The sequence below is a fragment of the Trichomonas vaginalis genome, chromosome V (genome assembly GCF_026262505.1).
Source record: "Trichomonas vaginalis G3 chromosome V, whole genome shotgun sequence".
NCBI lineage: Eukaryota > Parabasalia > Trichomonadida > Trichomonadidae > Trichomonas > Trichomonas vaginalis.
Genome location: NC_067207.1, coordinates 21,917,941 through 21,937,457, shown reverse-complemented (window position 1 = coordinate 21,937,457; position 19,517 = coordinate 21,917,941). Strand labels below are relative to the sequence as shown.

Here is a 19,517-nt window from a genome sequence, read left to right as displayed (position 1 = left end):
TTTTCAAATAAATTTACTAAACATCTAATATGTATTACAAAACAAAAACAAAATATATAAAATTATAAATCTTTCGAAGTTAAATAGTCTTGGAACTGCTTAACCTTAGCCAAATCCTCACTAGCAGTTAACACCATTGCATCTGAAGCAATATTTTCCACGAAATCGTCCATTGTTGGCTCATCTTCGTTTTTATAAACCAAATCTGTTTCTAAAAGGTTCTTTTCGCGCTTGGAAACGATTTCTTTGTGTCTCTCATGGCATATTGGACAGAATTCGATCACTTCGCCTAAACAGGCTAAATGATATGAGTGTCCACACAAAAAATGTCGAATTGGAATTTCCAAAGTATCATGGCATTTGTCGCAATAAGCAGTTTTGGTGGGGAAGAAGCCTGTCCTCTTGTTTTCTTCGGTTTCCTGCTTCTCTTGGAGGTCTTTGAGGTCGTTATCCACTTTTTCGGATAATTTGTTGTTTTCTTGCGACATTTCGTTGAAATGGCGGAGCATGAACTCTTTGATGGTGCCCATTTTGATGTTTCGACCCTTCAAACAGTTCAAAATTTCCAACATTGTGAGATATTTTTGGCACATCTCGAGCATTGGCTTTAATTGGGATTCATCGTTTCTTTTGGCAACAACGTTCAATGCTCGCTCCCATATGAAGACGTCTTTGTCGCAGTAAAGGGTGCAAATCTCGATAATTTTGTCAATTTCGGCAATTTTGATCAGAGAATCCAAAAGTCCGGCTTTTTCTAATACGCATTGTTTGGCGTGTTCATTTTTGGCACCAGCGATGACAATTAAAATTAACTCCATATCAAAATTCGCTCGTTTGTCATTCAAATATTTGAGTGCAATTTCATCGTCATCGTCGACTGGGTCTTCAATGGCGAGTTCAATCAACATGTTCCAATTGAACTTCTCTATGCGCTCGGGCATCTGCTGGAGGATAGTTCTCAAGATGTAGTACAAGTCTTCTCGGTGGTTCGTAAAGATTCTCTGAAGATATTTCAATTTTAAGAAATTCTTTTCTTTCGTAAGGCAATGCTGTAGTATAATATCGATCAACTCGCCTCTGTACGATGCAGGAAGTATGTCTAGAATGTCCGCAACCTCACGTAATGAGTTGACAAGCGTATCTTTGTCAACTTCATGGAAATAGTTAATGATTTCGGACCAAAACTTCCTCTTTATGAGGATATTAAGGTAAGTGGCGTATCTTCTGAACGCGTGTGATAGCTGCATCGCTTCATTAAAATAATTATTTTTCAATAAAATTTTTATAGCAGCATCTACATCGAACGAAGGCTCTCTATTGACTTTGGAGCCTTCTAAGGCCGCATTAATGATCGTTGTAAGCTTCTCCTTGTTACGTAATTTTGTATAACAATTAAATAACAAAGTTGTGTGTTGTTTTGTGGAAACTCTGTTATCATTAAGAGCTTCTAAGTACTGTATTAAGTATTCTGTCCTCGATGTCTCTATAAACTGTGAGATAATGAAGGAAGGTTCGATTCTCTTTATTGTTTTGATATAGCACTGTACTGCATTCTGATAATCGGACCTTTCCATGTAGTTTTGGCCCTGCATGTAATGAATATTTCCAACAAATTCTGGTGGTAAATTTTTTGCAATCGAAATTTGAACAGCAACTTCGAATTGCATGTTGTGGATAAGCTGGTTTATCTTTTCAATGATATCCGTGGGCTTGAGAAACATAAATGTTGAGTTTCTTCGAATAAATAAAACATATCCCCAAACATTATAAATTTGTTGGATACTTAGGCCACCACTTGCTTTTCCGAACACAAGATGTGTCTTTGGATGGTAAATGAGAACTGATCCTGGCTCATTATTGCCATAACAAGCAACTAAGTAATCTTGGAAGGAATAAAGAAGAGTTGGAGTATCTTCGATAGTGTATGTTAAGTCTATACCTTTTTCGTTGTATCGAGTAATCTCTTTGCCTCTGGAAACTACTAATAATCCGGCATCTGAAATTGTCGTGGCTCCATCTGTACTTCTGATATCAATTTTGGTCTGTGTTGGAGCAGAACCCTCTGTAAAAGAAACCGAAAAGATCTCTTTTTGAGTCAGAACGTATAAAGTTGGATAAATTTGATGCCTGACTCCGAAATGAAGCCCAATGACTGGATCATTGTACTTGAATACTTTTGGTACAGTATTTAGTTTATAAGGAGACGAATAAACAACGACATTGTTTTCATTCGAAACGAAAGCAATTTTTGAGTTATCTGGCAATGCCGTGATTGATCCAACAGTTTGATGAATAGCTTTAGAAAATGTTATCAGGCCTAATTGATCGAAATTACTTGTATTGAGATAATAAATTGTATATGATTGTAAATCTTGGCAAAAAACTAGCATTGTTGGATCACTATTGGCTAGTAGAACACGGATTATTTCCATATTCTTAAAAGAATATGGTTTTATTTCGCCACTTTTATCTCTCAAATAAAAGTCCTCGTGATCCGCAATACAGAGAACGCCATGACCAGAAGCTGTGCATGTAAACTTAATCTCTTCAAAAATATTTAAATCTACTGTTGCCGGTTCGAAAAAACGGAAATAATTCCAATAATTCGAAACTTCGGTATTCTCCATTTTTTGTCACTTTCGGAAAAACAGAAAACAGCAAAATTAATTTTTAGTACATTAATAGTAATATTGGTTGGATGGAAGTAACTTAAGAAGATTTCCATATCTTTGAAATAAAAAAATCAAAAAAAAATCTTCAATATTGCAAATTAAAACATGCTTGTTCCCTGTCATGAAAATTATTTCATATGGAATGGCTAGAAAGAGAGCAATGATTCTGTAAAAGAGATGAAATAATAACACAAGTAATGTTAATTGCATTATATCTTTTGTAAAATATGTATTTCGAGACGAAATTTATGTTTGGATATATCCTATATGAAGTTCTTTTTCAAATGACTATAACTACTTGTGAAATTATGATGCTTTTGGTTCTAGAAATAGACATTAAAAAAATATTCAATCAATTTTTATAATTTATTACATTAGAATAAAAACAGCAATATAAGAAATAGGAATATCAATTGAATATATTGATCTACGTTTGCATGAGAATCCAGAACAGTAATGTTGAGATTTAACATCAAGTTCAGATTGTTTAAGAAGATCAATAAATGGTTTAGTACTATTCTGTATGACGATGCCACATTGAAGAAGAGGACAGTTTGCGAATGCATTAACACCAATACTTTTTATAGATGATGGAAGTGTGATCTGTCGAAGATTGGTGCATCCTCGGAATGCATTATCTCCAATAGATTTGATGTTTCCATCTGGGATTGTGATAACTTCAACATTTATGCAGCCAAGAAATGCACCATTCTCAATGTTTTCAACGCCTTCAAGAAGACTGAAGTATATTCTTTTTGATGCTGGTGGATAAACATACATATGAAGTTTGTCATGGCTGTAGATTGCGCCACTCTCACTCATAAAATGTTCAGAATCAAATGAGCTAACATTACTAAACATACTACATCCTTCAAAAACACCAATATCAATTCGTGAAAGGTGACTACTAGATTGAATATTAACTGTCTCAAGATTAAAACAATCTTTGAAACATTGTGGTCCTAGAATTTCAACGTTGTCTGGAATATCAATTCGAGATATTCCTGTGTTACTAAGACATTCTGCTTCAAGTGAAATACAATTAGTTGGAATTGTGAATGATGTCAATGAAACACAGTCTTTGAACATAGATGAAGGAATAGATGAAAATGAAATTTGATTTTGTTCAAATGAAACTCTATCAATTGAACATCCTAAGAAACAACTAGCTCCTGCATATATGATACTTCTCGATATTTCTATTGATTTAAGTTTTATTAATCCACTAAAACAACTGAATCCTAGTGATATTGTCCCTTTGCATATAAATAAAATACTCTGAACAAAAGCACAATTTGCAAATGCACTGTCTCCAATAGCCAAATTAGAATCAGAATAAAAACTAATCGAAGTTAACTTACTGTTCGCAAAAGCTCTAGTTTGTATGTTAATTAATGATGCAGGAAAACTTATTGACATCGGAAGAGGGCAATTGATAAATGCATCAATACCAATAGTTTTTATTTTGGGTCCAAAGTCAAAGCGATTTAGTTTTATGCAATTACTAAATGCGAAATGATTTATTATCTCAAGTTCAGATTCTCCATCAAATGATACTGTTTCTAAAGTTTTACTTGAAGAGAAAGCGTTTGATAAGATATTTTTGACTTTATGTGGAATAATGATGTTTGGTTCTTCACTCAAGCATTGTATTAATGATGTGTTATCTTTTGAAAGAACTAAATGTTGTTTATCAATGTTAATTGTCGATTTTTCAGAGACATTAATCACTATAGTTTTGCTTGAAGGAAGACATCCACCTCCCAGTGTTGTTACTGATTCTGGAATATATAAATAAGTTAATAAATTGCAACCACTAAATGCTCCTTCTTGTATTGATGTTACTTTGTTAGGAATGGAAACCGAAGTTAATGATGATCCACTAAAACACTCATAATAAATTGTGGTAATATTTGGGGGCAATTCAATTGTACTTATCTTTGAATAAGAAAATGCATAAGAAAGGATTTCAGTCACTGTTTTTGGTATAGTTATACTTTTTAACTGAGAATTGACAAAACATCCTTCATTGATCATTGTAACAGTTGGTAAGATTATATATGAATCACCAATATTTGATGCACAATAAATAATTTTTGTTTTATCTTTTGAATAAACTGCTTTACCATCACTCCAAAAATATTCATTCATTGGATCAACATAAATACTTTTCATAGTTAATATAAAATAAAATGCGACCCCACTAATCTTATTGACACTTTGTGGAACTGTAAATGTTGTTATACTTGTAACATAAAAGGTGTTTACAACTATTTCCTTTAGTTGAGATCCTGGTGAAAAAGTTACTATTTCAAGAGATGTTATCCATCCAAATGCATATGATTCAATTGAAATTACTGAAGAGGGAATATTTATTGAAGAAAGCTTTATATAAAATAATGAAAAAGATAAGATTTTTTGTAGTCCTTCAGGTAAAACCATAGTTTGTAATGAAGTACAATAGGCAAAAGAATTGGATTCGATAGTTATTAATTTTGTGCATGGAGATAAATCAACACTAGCTAGATTTTTACATTCATAAAATGAAAATGAACCTATTTTTGTAAGTTTTGGATTATCATGAAATGAGAATTGTACTAATGTAGTTTTGATTGGTTTAAAACAATAGCTGTCCTTCGTACCATCAGCAATAACTTCACATGCAGATGAAATAATTAGGTGTGTTTTTGCTAATGTTACAGTGAGAAGAGTCTTCCCATTGTCAATGTATGATGATTGAGGTATATCTGTCAACTTTTAGTTGACTACTTAATAACTAAATTAGTAACAATTATTGAAATAAAATTCACAACATCAATTTTTTTTGATCTTAAATAGGAATATAAAATCTATTTTGGCTTATCATAGACAGTTTAAATATCAAATTTTATAAACTTTTATTTATAAATAATTCTCGTGGAATCATGAATTTTGTTATGATTATAGCCAGAAGAATATATAATACAAAAGAGCATATATAATCCTACCAAAATGTTCTTTCTGTTTCCATTCCTACGTCAATAAATCACTATTCATTATCATGAAAAGTACTAGCTTATATATCATCATTAAAGTAATACGCATAACTAATAGATATATGCACGGAATGAATACAAATCTATCTGCATGAATAAAAAAAAATGTGTGCTCATACAATTTATCATATAGATACTTATATATATATATAGTTGTAATACAGGCAAAGAAATAATGTCCTCATATGTTCTAAAACAATGAAGCACGATTAAAAATAAGATATTAAATAACAAATAAAAAAAAACATACTATATTTAATTAACAGCATAAAATTCTTCCTGATAATCTACTTCTTCTTGATCAATTTCATCATCATCGTCGTTTTCATCAGGGATGACGTAGATATCATGATCTCTCAAGTATTCCTTAGATTCATTGTATACTCTGGTGTATTTATTGAAGTATTTCATCATATGTAATGGACAAACTCTTATGACGCATTTTTTCAATTCATCAAAACAAGATCCATCGAATTGTCCAGCTATCATCAATCCTATTCTCAATCCTATGTCAAAAAGATACAATCCTTTATATAAATAGAAATAATCATTTGGAAGTTCTGCTCCTTCATTTTCTAAGACATCATCATAAAGCTGCACTGTTATATTAACATAATGATTGAGCAAATCAATTAGGAAAACCCGAAGATCAAAATCATCAAAGTCAACTTCTTCACAATAAAAATTTTTAATTTGAGTTTCCGATTTTTCAATAATTTTGTCATTAAAAAATAAAGAAGCTGCGCAATTTGATATTAAACAACCCATTGTTTGGAAAAGCTTTCCATAATTTTTCAGGTGTTCCGGATCTAGTCCATACCCTTGATTGTCAAGTAAATCCAAAAGATAAGATAAATAATCATCAGCAAATGATTTAAATATTCCTGTTTCACGTTTGATACTGTATCTTATCAATCTCAAAGCATCAAGTAGAAAATCAGTTTCAGCTAAGTGATATCTGATAATTTCAAGATAAGTATTCTTAGAATCATCAGAAAGCTCATCATCTAGAATTCCTGTAATGTTTATGTACATTTTTAAGGAATTAAAAAATCGATCTGATGAATTTGGATCATTCCATAAATTAGAAATATTTGAAACACAATGATTGGAAATTGCATCAATTATTACTTGATATAGTTTACGAACTTCTGTTCTTTCGCTGAATTTAGAATCAAATCTTTTTAACCAATAATTGATTGTAGAAAACACAAGATCCATATTCTTTTCTTTATTTTCGTATAAATACACAATAATATCATTGTAAATTGAAGAGTCGCAGAGATTATAAAGAATATGTCGAAATCTTTTGCAATTTGTAGGATCAATCTCTTTTATATAAGGGAAACTATGTGTTATAGCTTGGGAATAATGTTCTAGTTGTAGTAGTTTGAGATGGTTTGATGCAATTAAACTATTCTGAAACATTAAAATTAATTCATTATAATATTTCTCTGGTGATAAGTCGGATTCGAGTTTTTCTTTGTTTATGCGCAAAAGGATCTTATATAATTTGCCTTTCTTTTCGATAATTTTAGCTTTGATACCATTATTAGATTTATTCTCGATTTCGTTTAATTGGGTAAGTATTTGGTTGTTATCAAATAATATGAGTTTTTCTAGTATGGAAAAAGTCAGTTTAAGTGGAATACTTTGCTCTATTTCCGGTTCATTTAATGCGTCCAATATCTGTTGCCAAATATTCAGAAAATCTATGGTAAGGCTGGAATTAAATCTATTTTCATAATGCATTGCAAAGTGAATTGGAGCAACCAAATTATAATACTGACTATTTTGTTCAAAAATTGAATTAAAATTCGTAAGATCGAAGTATTTTGAGAACCAAACTAGTATTTCGGTGAAAAATTTGATGTGCCTATAGCCCTGTTCGTCATTTGTCTGAAAAGCGGCATAATTGGTATTAACAACTTCTTGGATCTCGCGTATGGATTCTTCGGTGAGATTGCTTTGATCTATAAACGATAAATATGAAGAAATTACTTGTTTTTCATATAGAGATTGCTCTAAATCACCTATCGAAGTCATTTGACAAAAAATCGTATAATAATTAAAAGGGTGTGTTTATCAAATAATTTACAAAAAATCTGAGTTGTGTTACCAATGATAAGGAAATAATGGCAGTATTGATAAGCTAGATAACAATCTTTATTTGTGAATCAGAAGAAGAGCTTGAAATTTTCAAATTGATTCTATCTAACAGCCCAAAAACATCAAATTGATATCTGGCATTTTGAGTAACAAGCCAAAATATCTAAAAACAGCAATTCATACTGCCAAAGTTAATATATCTTGAAACTTGATAATATTGCCATATTCATCACATAAATAATCATATTAGTATGAAATGGTTTAATTAGTAAATACGTATAAAATAAAAGAAACCCGAAATATAAGAATTTTAAAGTCAAATAACAAAATTGAAAATCAAATTTTCATATTAAAATAAGTTCAATCCAGAGAACTAACAGCGTATTTTAAAAGTTATGCTTTTCTTTCAGCTGTTTTATGGTTACATCAGGATTTGAACCACAAATTGAAATTAATTCCTTTAATTTCTTCAAAGCAAAATCTTCTTTACTCTTCTTGCTGTTATAGCTTGAAACCATTTCCTCAAAGTCCTCCACAAGCTTCTCTGCAGGATAATTTCTGATTGCAGTTGAACCTCCTCTTTTTGCAAAAACTAAAAGTGGAGAATCACCAAAGAACATTTCTCGAATCATTGAAATCTTCTTAGAATCATTTGTATTTCAATCTATTAAATAGAATGAATGAGAGAATAAGTGCCTTTTCACTTCGTAACCTTTCTGAGGTTAATATAAAAACTGATGTCTCTACTGCGCATTTATTGATCGGATTGCTGCTGTTCATTGGCATCTGGTCAAGTATGTTCTGGATTTTTTGCTGAGGGGAAGATTTTAAGTAATAAAGAACAAGCTTTGGGAATTGCTTTACGTTCTGAGAGAGTATTGGATTTATAACTTTTTCCATGTTTTTGAATGTGATTGGCCATCTGAAAGGAAATAAGTTGAGCTATAATGTGTTACTCTTTTTTCATTTGGGAAATTGCTAAGCTCAAAAGAACGGAATTCATTGTTGTAATTCAATGGGAATGATATATCAAATAGATTGATTCTTGTATTTGTTTGAACCATTTTAAGTAAATTTAATCTGCCATCGATGTCTAGCGTTATCTTAAGAGGTTCATTATTTCCTCCTTTCCACTCAACGAACATATCATTTGGTGAGTTGAAGAAGTGGAATGCACAAGTCCTTAGATCAGAGTCCATGGCAAAGAAAATGAAATGATGTCAACGAACCAAAAATCTCCTTTACAATTTTCTGAACTCACATAATTTTAACCTAAACGAACCTCTACTAGGAGTCTCATACATCATTTTTAGCAATATATTTGATTGCTATCGAATATTAATTTCCACTTTTTGAAAAGGCGGACTTTGCAGTTGAAAGGATATTTTTGACATGCAATTTCAATAATATAAAACATAAAATTCGATACAATTTAATATTAACGCAATATGAAATGAAACATAAATTGGTTCAGAATAAGCCAAGATAGATGATTGCATTGTAATTATCATTATAGAAGAATTAATATACTGTGATTTAATCAATAAAATATCATTATTGAATTGCCACTTGATGTAAATCAAAAAAATAAATAAATTGTTAATGTTGCTGCTTTAGATAAGACGTATTAGTGTATGATTAGAAATCAATGGTGTCATTTTTTCTGTTCAATGATAAACTGATAAAATGTCATGCTGGGAACCCACGTCTTAACCTTGATAGCATTCACTCTTTATAAATATCCAGCATATTGAATGGATACATTATATTATTGAGAGATATTCTGCAAAATATTCTATGAGTTTTAGTCGATATTTTTTTTGACATTTTATTCTTGATGTCATTCATCACTGAATCAATGTTATAGACCATCAATTCAATCACGGGCAAATTTATCTATAACTATGCATCTCATCCTGCCTATCAATTAAAAATAAGATGATAATTGAAATTAATTGTAAATTAACGAAGCTCAATGTTGGATTCATAAATATGCATACTTATATGGACCTTATTACATTCGTATGTATTTTTGTCTTAGATTTCGGATTTTTTAGAAAAAAATTAGATAAATTTTTTAATAAAACAACAAAAACTAGATGCATGACTTTTAAAATATATATAATTCGAATAGGGATAGAAATAAATATATAATAAACAAAAAAAATATAAAAAAATTAGATATCTTCCTCTTCAGATAACTTAATTGCTCTGTTAATAGACTCCTCAATTGATGCGCAAAGAACAGCAAAATCGGATGGTTGGCCCTGGCAAAGCTGTACAATAACCGCATTTTCGCCATCAAACGTTGCAACAGCGTACAAATCCTTTTCTTCGTGTCTGCAGATGATCATTGTCTCATCCGGAGAGAACCACTGCATCTGGAGACTCTTCATGCACTGTTGTATAGCGTACATCGCGTCATAACATTCGAGCGGGTACGAAATGATGTTTTTCGTAGCAGAAACCTCGCCCAGTTCATCAGCAGCGGCCGGCCAATCAATGGGGTTGGCCAAAGAACATGGATCGTTGGCCGCAAAAGATGCAGGGTGATTGAACGAGTCTGGAACGGAATTTCCTGGTGCAACAAGGAAAGAATCGATGGACGTCGATGCAGAGAATGTTCCATTTGAGTTTCCAACACATTTGTCCCAATCTAATTGATCGAGCATCATTCTAGTGGTCAACATGTTGTAGAAGACCTTGGCCATGGTTGGGGCAGCCTCACTGAGGTCGGCATTGAGCTCTTCGTCGCTCGGATAGCCGATTTTTCTGAGGATGTCTCGTAAATCTGGGGAAACTGAGTCGGGATCGATTGGCGTAGAGAATGATGGTAATGGTAATGGCGTAGGTTGTACAAAGTCTTCAGGGAGACCAGCAATGAATGCAGGATGCTCTTTAATTTGTCGAATTGTAATTCTTTGCTTTGGATCTTTCGTAAGCATCTTAGATATGAGGTCCTTTAGTGGATCACTAACATCAGGCATGGTGAAAACACCGCGTCTGACCTTCGCAAGTAAGTTTCTGATTGATGGATCGTCGAATGGAAGATTTCCTGTGAGTAATGCATAAAGTATAACTCCGCAACTCCAAACATCCGCACAGCGGCCATCGTAAACTTCACCTCCTATGACTTCTGGAGCAACATAATGTGGTGAGCCGCATGAAGTTTCAGCAACGTTCTTTTTTGTGAAACGAGCAAATCCAAAATCTGCAATTTTGATATTGTATTTGTCATCCAAAAGGATATTCTCCGGTTTCAAGTCTCTGTGGCATATTCCAAGGGAATGTAGATATTCTAAACCGTAAATTATCTGTCTGAAGAAACGCATGGCTGCTTGTTCACTTATTTGCTTGTTTTCTACAACGTAAGTAAATAATTCTCCATGTGAAGCGTATTCTAGACCGATATATAAATGTCTCGGGCTTTCTAGAATATCTAATAGCTTGAGAATATGAGGATGATCGAAAAGACGCATGAGTGCAATCTCTCTTTGGATTTTTGGTTGGAGTTGTGGGTTATCTTTAAAAGAATCTTTTTTTATTATTTTAATTGCGACTGGCATTTTTGTTTCTTGATGAATTGCCAACTTGATCTTGCTTGTGGAACCACTTCCAAGGTTACGGACAAGCATGTAAGGTCCAATTAGTTGTTGAGCAGTATCCATGTATAAATTTGCGATGGTCGACGATAGAGTACACAATAAATTGAATTCAAATTCGTGTCAGTTTTAGAAAAGATTTTATTTATGACAGTATAATTAATATTTTTTGATGGGTTTCGCTGATTTGTGTCACTTTTCTGATTATGGTCGTGATCTCAATTCAAAAAATTGGATACACAATTCATTTTCAAGAATTGATGAATGTTTGATAATAAGCTAAGAGCACCAAGATAACAAAAGAAAAAAGCTTTGAATCCCTTCAAAAAATTATCTGGAAAATCAAAAATGGCATGACAGCTTTCAAGAATTGAATATTTGGTCTATATTGTAGGAGTTTTAACAATTTTAATACTTTAATTCTAAAAATATGATTGAAATCATACTGGAGCCTAAAAATTGGATATTATTCAGAATATGTCGATTTTGCTGCTGAGAAGATTGGAATATTTTAATTTTAAGTAAATTACCTCTCTTGAACTGGATTCACTTATACTATTCAGCTTTAAAGTAAACAACTGAATAAAATCAGTTCGAGAATACTAATATGATGATTATAATAATAGAAAATGAGCTTTCAAAAAGGTATATTATTAGAACTTTATATATACATACTAAATCGAACTTAATATTTGAGATGAAATTATTTCTAAACCTTTAAGATGTCTAGATGCTAGGCATTTTTGCAAAAGTGTCATCAAGCATTACTTGTGAGATTTTAGGCTTGAACTTTAATTTCGTTTTCAAAATAACTCAGCCAACAGGACACCTGAAATTAAAATATTTAATTTTATAAATATTAATCGCCATAGTATTTAGTTTTGACTATTGTGCCATAGGAAATTACGAGTTTCATCAAAATATGAAGGAAATTTCAAGATGATTCTGGATTGATCATTATCATTCCTGCTTGAATGTGATTCGCATTTTATAGAGTGATTCTATTTTTCAATGATTTGTATTAAATCTTCAGAAAATTCATTGAATATGATGAAGAAACATTCATAGCCAAAATTAGAATATATTTGATGGTAAACGAACTATATGATAATGATATTGATTTGTTAATTGAGGAAATTCATAGTCTTAGTGAGAGAATATCAATTGGTGAAAAAACATGATTCCTAATGTTTGTTTGATGAACAAAATGTACCTCCATATAAATTATATGTGAATTGTGCTATAAATATTTCATTATATGATATGTCTGGTCTTGAAATGATCTAAAACTCATGAAATCTTGAATCTGCGAGCCTCAACCTTTTGAAATTGTCATGTATTATTGATTGTGGTATGGATGGAATAGACAATTTAATTAAATATTTTGCGCTCAAATATGGTCCGACACGTTTTTAGATCTTTCGGTAATTTCGTACCAAAAATGTTAATAAATTATATATATGACTACACTTGAGTGTGTAATAAACAGAAATTCATCAAAAGTGACAGCTCTCAATTTTTTGACATTTGTAAAGTCTAAATTGAATGAGAAAAATGAAATAATACTAAACATAATACAATATTCTAGATTTAATTATAATTAGGAAAAAGTTAGTTTTGAGAGTACTTTTCATAGGCATATAGAATGAAATCTTCTGAAAAATAATATCACATAAACTCATATCATTTTCTAATATATAACTATTTTATATAAAAATCAAATTCAATGATCTTAAAAGCGAATGATAAACCTCAAAATTTACGAATATAATGAGTGGGAATATAATGCTTATCTATCATAAAACCATATGAAATATCAATTTTTGCTTTACGCCTAATTTTTGACGACAATTAGCAAAAAATGTTAAATGTTAACACTCAGTCCATTTGAATATGAAAAATAAAATTGACTTTGATTAAATGTTTTTATTTATCATGCAATTCTTCTTGCGACCAAAGATTTGAATAAAAGTTCAAAAAATAAGATAGCTTAAAAAATAATATACGGTAGTGTTTACTAATAGATGAATAGTATATAAATTCTATTAAAATGGATTTGATCCAAAAAAATATATAAAATTTGATCATAAATAAAATCGTTTTAAATTACTTCTTCATTTAAATTATAACAATTATTTTTGGTTTTATATTTTTTTGGATCAAATCCATTTTAATAGAATTTATATACTATTCATCTATTAGTAAACACTACCGTATATTATTTTTTAAGCTATCTTATTTTTTGAACTTTTATTCAAATCTTTGGTCGCAAGAAGAATTGCATGATAAATAAAAACATTTAATCAAAGTCAATTTTATTTTTCATATTCAAATGGACTGAGTGTTAACATTTAACATTTTTTGCTAATTGTCGTCAAAAATTAGGCGTAAAGCAAAAATTGATATTTCATATGGTTTTATGATAGATAAGCATTATATTCCCACTCATTATATTCGTAAATTTTGAGGTTTATCATTCGCTTTTAAGATCATTGAATTTGATTTTTATATAAAATAGTTATATATTAGAAAATGATATGAGTTTATGTGATATTATTTTTCAGAAGATTTTGTGTTCTTCTTCAAAATTTTATTTTTTTATTAAAAAGAATCTTTACAAAATATACATTTACTTTAATTAATATTTAAAAACGTGCTCTATCAAAAGTTCCAAAAATTCAATATTTTAGCTTTTCTGAGGTGTTACTTTTGATGAATTTCTGTTTACAACAAGTGTTTAATAAATTTTTGTCAGAAAAAAATTGAGCATTAATTTATTTTATTTTCTTTATTTTTTGTAAAGTTGTATTCAATTTCAAAAAATCTGAATATCTTTTAATTTATGTCACAAGAGAAAGTAACTGTTACAACATCCTCTTCAGGAAGCTCAGATGCACAGTCGGCTCAATCAGGGGAAGTTGTTATTATCAATGGAAAAAGATTTTTGAAAACAACTACAACATCTCAAGAATCAACGCATTTTTCTAGAACAACAACAGTATCCAAGACAACAATTACGCGTAAAAGAATCGTTGCGACACTTATTATTATCAAACTTACTATTCGAGATTTTATAGGCTTTGCATCTTTCCATCCGTTTATTTTCAACATCCGCCCAATTGGAATGGATATCAGATCTAACAAAGACATCGTCGTTGAAGAATATAATAAAATTTGGCCAATTATTAAAGAGGCTGAAGAAAGTCTTCCATTCCCAGAGAATCAAGAAGATGCAGTCTATAACTTCTGCTGGAAATATGCTGGAATTATCTATTATTCGACAATCTTAATCTTAGAAATGAAGAATAACAAAGTCGACTTGAATTCTATTGCTGAATTTTCCACATCACATGATAATATCATACAGTTCCTTAAGGATGAGCATGGTTTTATGAAAGAAAAGAATCCAGAAAAATTCAGGCCACAGCCTTTCATGACTGTTGCAAGAACCATTCATCAGACTTGCAAAGACATCAAAATTATGATGAGGCAGGTTAATATCGCTGATGTCAAGGATTCAAGAGTTCAACCAATTATGACAGAACTTGAATCCCAGAGAAAGGCGATCAAAGCCGCAATCAAGCCTGTCATTCAGAATGAGAAGACAATGACAATGGATATTTATAGAACATGCCGCAGAACATTTATCACCGCAATGAGACTTATTAACAATTTGGTCTATAAAGTTTCAATTATCGATCATGCAATGGAATTTAATACTAATTTGGCTTTCTATCTTGGCGTCTTGGCCGAAAATGTTCAACTTTTCCAAGATGGAGAACAAATTGCCAAAGACTACATTGAAGAAGTTAACCCAGATGCAAAGAGCCATAAAAAGCCACGCCGTAGTGAAGGTGCTCAGCCACAAGATGATAATCCTGTCAAATCACGTGATGCCCAGATCTCTTTGGCCGAAACAAAGCCAAAAGCAGAAGATTCTGGAGCCCCGATCTCTCTATCAGAATTAAGATCGGGTCCTGGAGAAGATGAGCACAAGCCAATCGGAAATTGGGCAACCTCAACAGATTCTCTCATGAAGAAGAAAGATGGACAACTCAGATTGAAACCCGATGAGCTTGGATCCCAATCTGTTTCTCTTTTCATGCTTAAACAAAAGCGTAAATCTATTTTATTGGATCCATCAGAGGAACAAGGGTTAGATTTGCATAATTCAACATTCCCTCATGTTACATTCAACTTTGAGCGCACAGGTCCACTCGAAAATGAACAATCGCAGATGGTCGATGATACAGACAGTTCCCCACTGTTATCGCAGTCAGCACCTGAACAGCCACTTTATGATAGAGATCATATCAATCCAGATCTCTATCCACAACCAATTAAGATCCCCAATTTCAGTTCTTGGCATTCACAAACTATCTCAAAGCAGATCAGACAACCACGTGCTCCTGCTGTCTCTCTTGACAAGCTCAAAAGCCACTCCGCTAAGCGTTCTAAGCTTGGTTTCCTTTCTGGTTCAATGTCGAATATCTTCTCTTCTTCTCATGACTTCAAGTCAATGAGAATCAAGAAGATCGAAGATGTCCTTGTTGCTCCAGAAATTGAAGCATACGATCCAGATTACGCAGAGGAACAACTCGAAGATTCTATTGTTCAGCTCCAAAAATGTCGCGAAGAATACCAAGAAATAGAGAACAACTCTATCGAAGAAAAGGCATTCTTCTTCTGCAAGTGGCAATCAACATTCAACGCTGCTCCACAACTTGTTAAAATCACTCAAGAGAAGAAGCCTGATTCTGAATCAATTAAAGTTGCAATTGACTTATTGACATCACTTTCACATGCAAACGATGAAGTTGTCGAACAATTGCAAGAGAAGAGCTGGGAATCTCCAAGAGATGCCATCAATCATGTTACTGATCTCTTAAGAATAATCATCATTTCCCTTAACTACGCTGAAGAGGATCTCAAGAACCACAAATTATCCAACATCAACGCACAGGAAGTTGCTGATTGGAAGAGGTACTACACAGAGATGCTTCAGAACATCGAGATCATTAACTCAGCACATGATAATGTTGTTTGCTTGCAGAACTTGAAATACATCGGTGAAGCAAGATCTCACTGGTCTTCATTCGGTCCAATCGCTCAGTCAATCGATAGAGAAACAAATCGTTCGATTCTTGTCATCACTCATAAGACACTCATCAACACAGCTGACTTAGTCATCTTGTATATCAAGACAGCAGAATTGACTGACTTAACAACAAGACCACAAATGATCGGTTACTTGGAAGCTGCAAGAAGCAAACTTCAAGTTGTAAAGAAGCTCAAAGTAATGTCAGTTGCAAGCATTGTTGGTCTCTCTGACACATTGATCACCCAGATCATCACAGAACTCAATGTCAAGAATGTTCATCTTAAATCATGCGATGCAGACAGATTCTGTCAACAGCTTGGAGATATTACAAACAAGGTTGAAGCTGCTGTTCCAAACATCAAAAATAAAGAACAAGTTGAAGCAATCATTGAATTCCACGAATTCACAACAGCTGCTCGCTATAACTTGTTGAACATGCGTGTACAAGACAGTGAAAAGGAACCAGATCTTTTACCACTCTTAAAGCAGAATGTCGAAGATTTAGATATGTTGGAGAAGCAATTCAGATCTGCTTCTCAAGATACATCTGCAACTCCAACATCATCTGATTTCTGCTTGAAATGGGCTTCACAGATCGAGAAATTCAGATTATCGCTTATTTCTATCGAAGAAGTTTCCGATGTCATGTTAAGAAACCCATCAAGATATGATGCAGCCGATGTCCATTTAATCAACATCGGAAAGAATATCAGAGTCTTCGAGAGAAGCGATTTCAATTTCCTTGTTCCTGTCACAGCTAATTACACAAGAACAACAACAAACTTGCAGATCACAATTGATTATTTGACTGACACTCCAAACAAACTCAGAAGACAAGGTCTCGAAAGCAACAAGCAAACACAGCAACCAATATTCCAAGGATTGCAGCCAATTTCGATCAAGCCAATCTCTGGTGATCAGATGCAGCAGCAAAAGACAACAATTATCATTGATCTCAAGCCATATGTTAATGGTTTCATTGATAATCCTGCTGAAATCAAATCACACATCTCAGATGCAATGCCACAAGATGAAGCATCAGATAAGTCAATTTCTGACAAATTGCAAAGACAGATTTTACGTTTATCAGCAGCACAGACAGACGCTTTGTCAAGAAACTACAACTTATCAACAAAGTCAACTGATGTTTTGTTCAGCTTAGTCATCACATACTGCCAGTCATTGATTTATTTGGCTCCTTTGATTGAGGACGCTTTAGAATTGGATGATGTTACTGAAGTCAGAAAAGTTGTCACACAACACATCAAGAAGTTGAACGCAATTCAATCTTCATATAACGATAAAGCTGTTTACTCAGAGTTCGCTCAGAAGCGATTGATGATCTTTGCACAAACATGCAAAGTTCTTGCAAGAGTTACTGAACTTAATTTAAGCCATTTAACTCCAGATGTTCAATTCAATGAATCGGCTTTATCATCTGACATGAGACAGTTAACAGTAAACATTGCATTCTTCCCGAAGTTCCCTTCAGTCCCAGCTGCAATGGCACTCAAAGATGTCATCAGATCACACAAGGCTGCTCATGAAGATATGCAGTTTGACCTTATGCCTGTCATCCAATCAGAATCCAAGTTCTTGGCAAGAATAATGGAAATCATTCAGAACTTCTATGCTGAAGCTGATGTCAGATTCTTCAGATTAGAATCAGAATACATCGAAAGAATGGAACAAGCTATTGTTGCTGTTAGAGAAGTTAAGTTGGATCCATTCTCTAGTGTTGTCACTCAAACAGCTCAGGTCAAGCGTAACTTGGACGTTGTTTCAGACAACTTCCTTGAGTACAGCAACATGCTTCAGGACGGAGACTACAACCCAGAGAAACTCTGCAACTTGACATTACTTTTGTCATCAAATGTAGTTAACTTCTGCCAGTCTGCATTGACAATTGAAAACAGAGATGATTTCTTCCTTCAACACGTTTTCAACTTGCAGAATTACTACATTGAGTTGATTTCCACCATCAAATTGCATGCAGAAATTGGTTCTCAGAGATTGTATTCTACACAAGCAAGACACTGTTTGCAGAAGGTCAGAATCTCCATTTCAACCACAAACAGACATCTCGTATTGATGGAACAACTTGACTCCCAGGCATGCATGGAATCACAGCAAACAGCTATGGAAGTTTCTCTTTCTATTCTCTCAAGACTTGCTAAGTTACTTTACATCGCCAGAGACAATTTGAAAGTCGAAACTGACAAAGCTAAATGCTCTGCTCCAAGACGTGTTCTTGTTCAAGCTGTCTGCTCTTCATATGAATGCTCAGCCCAAACATTGTTGACAGTAAAGAACAAAGTCCTTCAGATGCAGATCAAACCAAAGGCCAGAGAAATCAGATCATTGATTTGGGCAACACAAGGTTTGTTGAATGCTGCAGATTATCTATTGATCGAAATCAGAGGAACAGTTCTTGAAGACATCGAGTCTATTGAGTTCTGGATTGGTGCTGCAACAGAACCAATCGTCAAGGCTTTGGGTTCAATTGCAGTTTCGATTCCAGCTTCTCTTCCACAATCAGCAATAATGAGAAGAAAGGTCTCGTCAATTCACTCCAAGTGTGTGATTTGTGTTGAGCCATTCCAAGAATGCAGAGCTTTCACTATCGCACAATAAGCTTCAAAAATTCATAAGAAGTATATTATTTCTATTTCACTTTTATTTTATAACTATATTCTAAAAGAATTATCACTTATATCATTCAAACTCTATTATTTTTACTTTCTACTACAAGATTATAATTAGGAATGATTCCTAATGCTTGGATAAATTTGCATAAGACAAGATTTCTCATTAAAAAATGACAGAGTGTAATTTTTACACCATTCAAAAAAATATTGACATAATAGTATTTATATTATACAGGGATGCCAATGACTTCAAATGTTTTGAATTGCCAATGAAAAATTTTGATTTGATAATTATCGTTTAATTGTGACAAAATATTTTCATTTTCGAATGTTAATTAAAAATATTAACT

The 19,517-nt window shown here is 32.6% G+C and overlaps 5 protein-coding genes across 5 annotated transcripts, besides 2 other annotated features; 1 reads left to right on the top strand and 4 right to left on the bottom strand.

The window, feature by feature from the left end:
* Positions 1-62: 62 nt before the first annotated feature.
* On the bottom strand, positions 63-2,627 carry TVAGG3_0380820 (regulation of SNARE complex assembly; the record flags this gene model as incomplete). Its single annotated transcript, XM_001583205.1, has 1 exon — positions 63-2,627. One exon carries the CDS (start codon positions 2,625-2,627, stop codon positions 63-65), a length of 2,565 nt encoding a protein of 854 aa, XP_001583255.1.
* A 414-nt stretch (positions 2,628-3,041) lies between these two features.
* On the bottom strand, positions 3,042-5,476 carry TVAGG3_0380810 (antigen BSP-related family; the record flags this gene model as incomplete). Its single annotated transcript, XM_001583206.1, has 1 exon — positions 3,042-4,847. One exon carries the CDS (start codon positions 4,845-4,847, stop codon positions 3,042-3,044), a length of 1,806 nt encoding a protein of 601 aa, XP_001583256.1.
* Positions 5,477-5,855: 379 nt separating this feature from the next.
* Positions 5,856-7,753, bottom strand: TVAGG3_0380800 (uncharacterized protein; the record flags this gene model as incomplete). The annotated part of the gene is made up of 1 exon (XM_001583207.1): positions 5,963-7,753. The coding sequence occupies one exon, from the start codon at positions 7,751-7,753 to the stop codon at positions 5,963-5,965; it is 1,791 nt and encodes a 596-aa protein (XP_001583257.1).
* A 2,121-nt stretch (positions 7,754-9,874) lies between these two features.
* On the bottom strand, positions 9,875-11,484 carry TVAGG3_0380790 (protein serine/threonine kinase protein; the record flags this gene model as incomplete). The annotated part of the gene is made up of 1 exon (XM_001583208.1): positions 9,994-11,484. One exon carries the CDS (start codon positions 11,482-11,484, stop codon positions 9,994-9,996), a length of 1,491 nt encoding a protein of 496 aa, XP_001583258.1.
* A 1,413-nt stretch (positions 11,485-12,897) lies between these two features.
* Positions 12,898-12,934: a mobile genetic element.
* Positions 12,935-14,112: 1,178 nt separating this feature from the next.
* Positions 14,113-14,150: a mobile genetic element.
* Positions 14,151-14,260: 110 nt separating this feature from the next.
* Positions 14,261-19,236, top strand: TVAGG3_0380760 (uncharacterized protein; the record flags this gene model as incomplete). The annotated part of the gene is made up of 1 exon (XM_001583209.2): positions 14,261-19,153. The coding sequence occupies one exon, from the start codon at positions 14,261-14,263 to the stop codon at positions 19,151-19,153; it is 4,893 nt and encodes a 1,630-aa protein (XP_001583259.1).
* Positions 19,237-19,517: the final 281 nt, after the last annotated feature.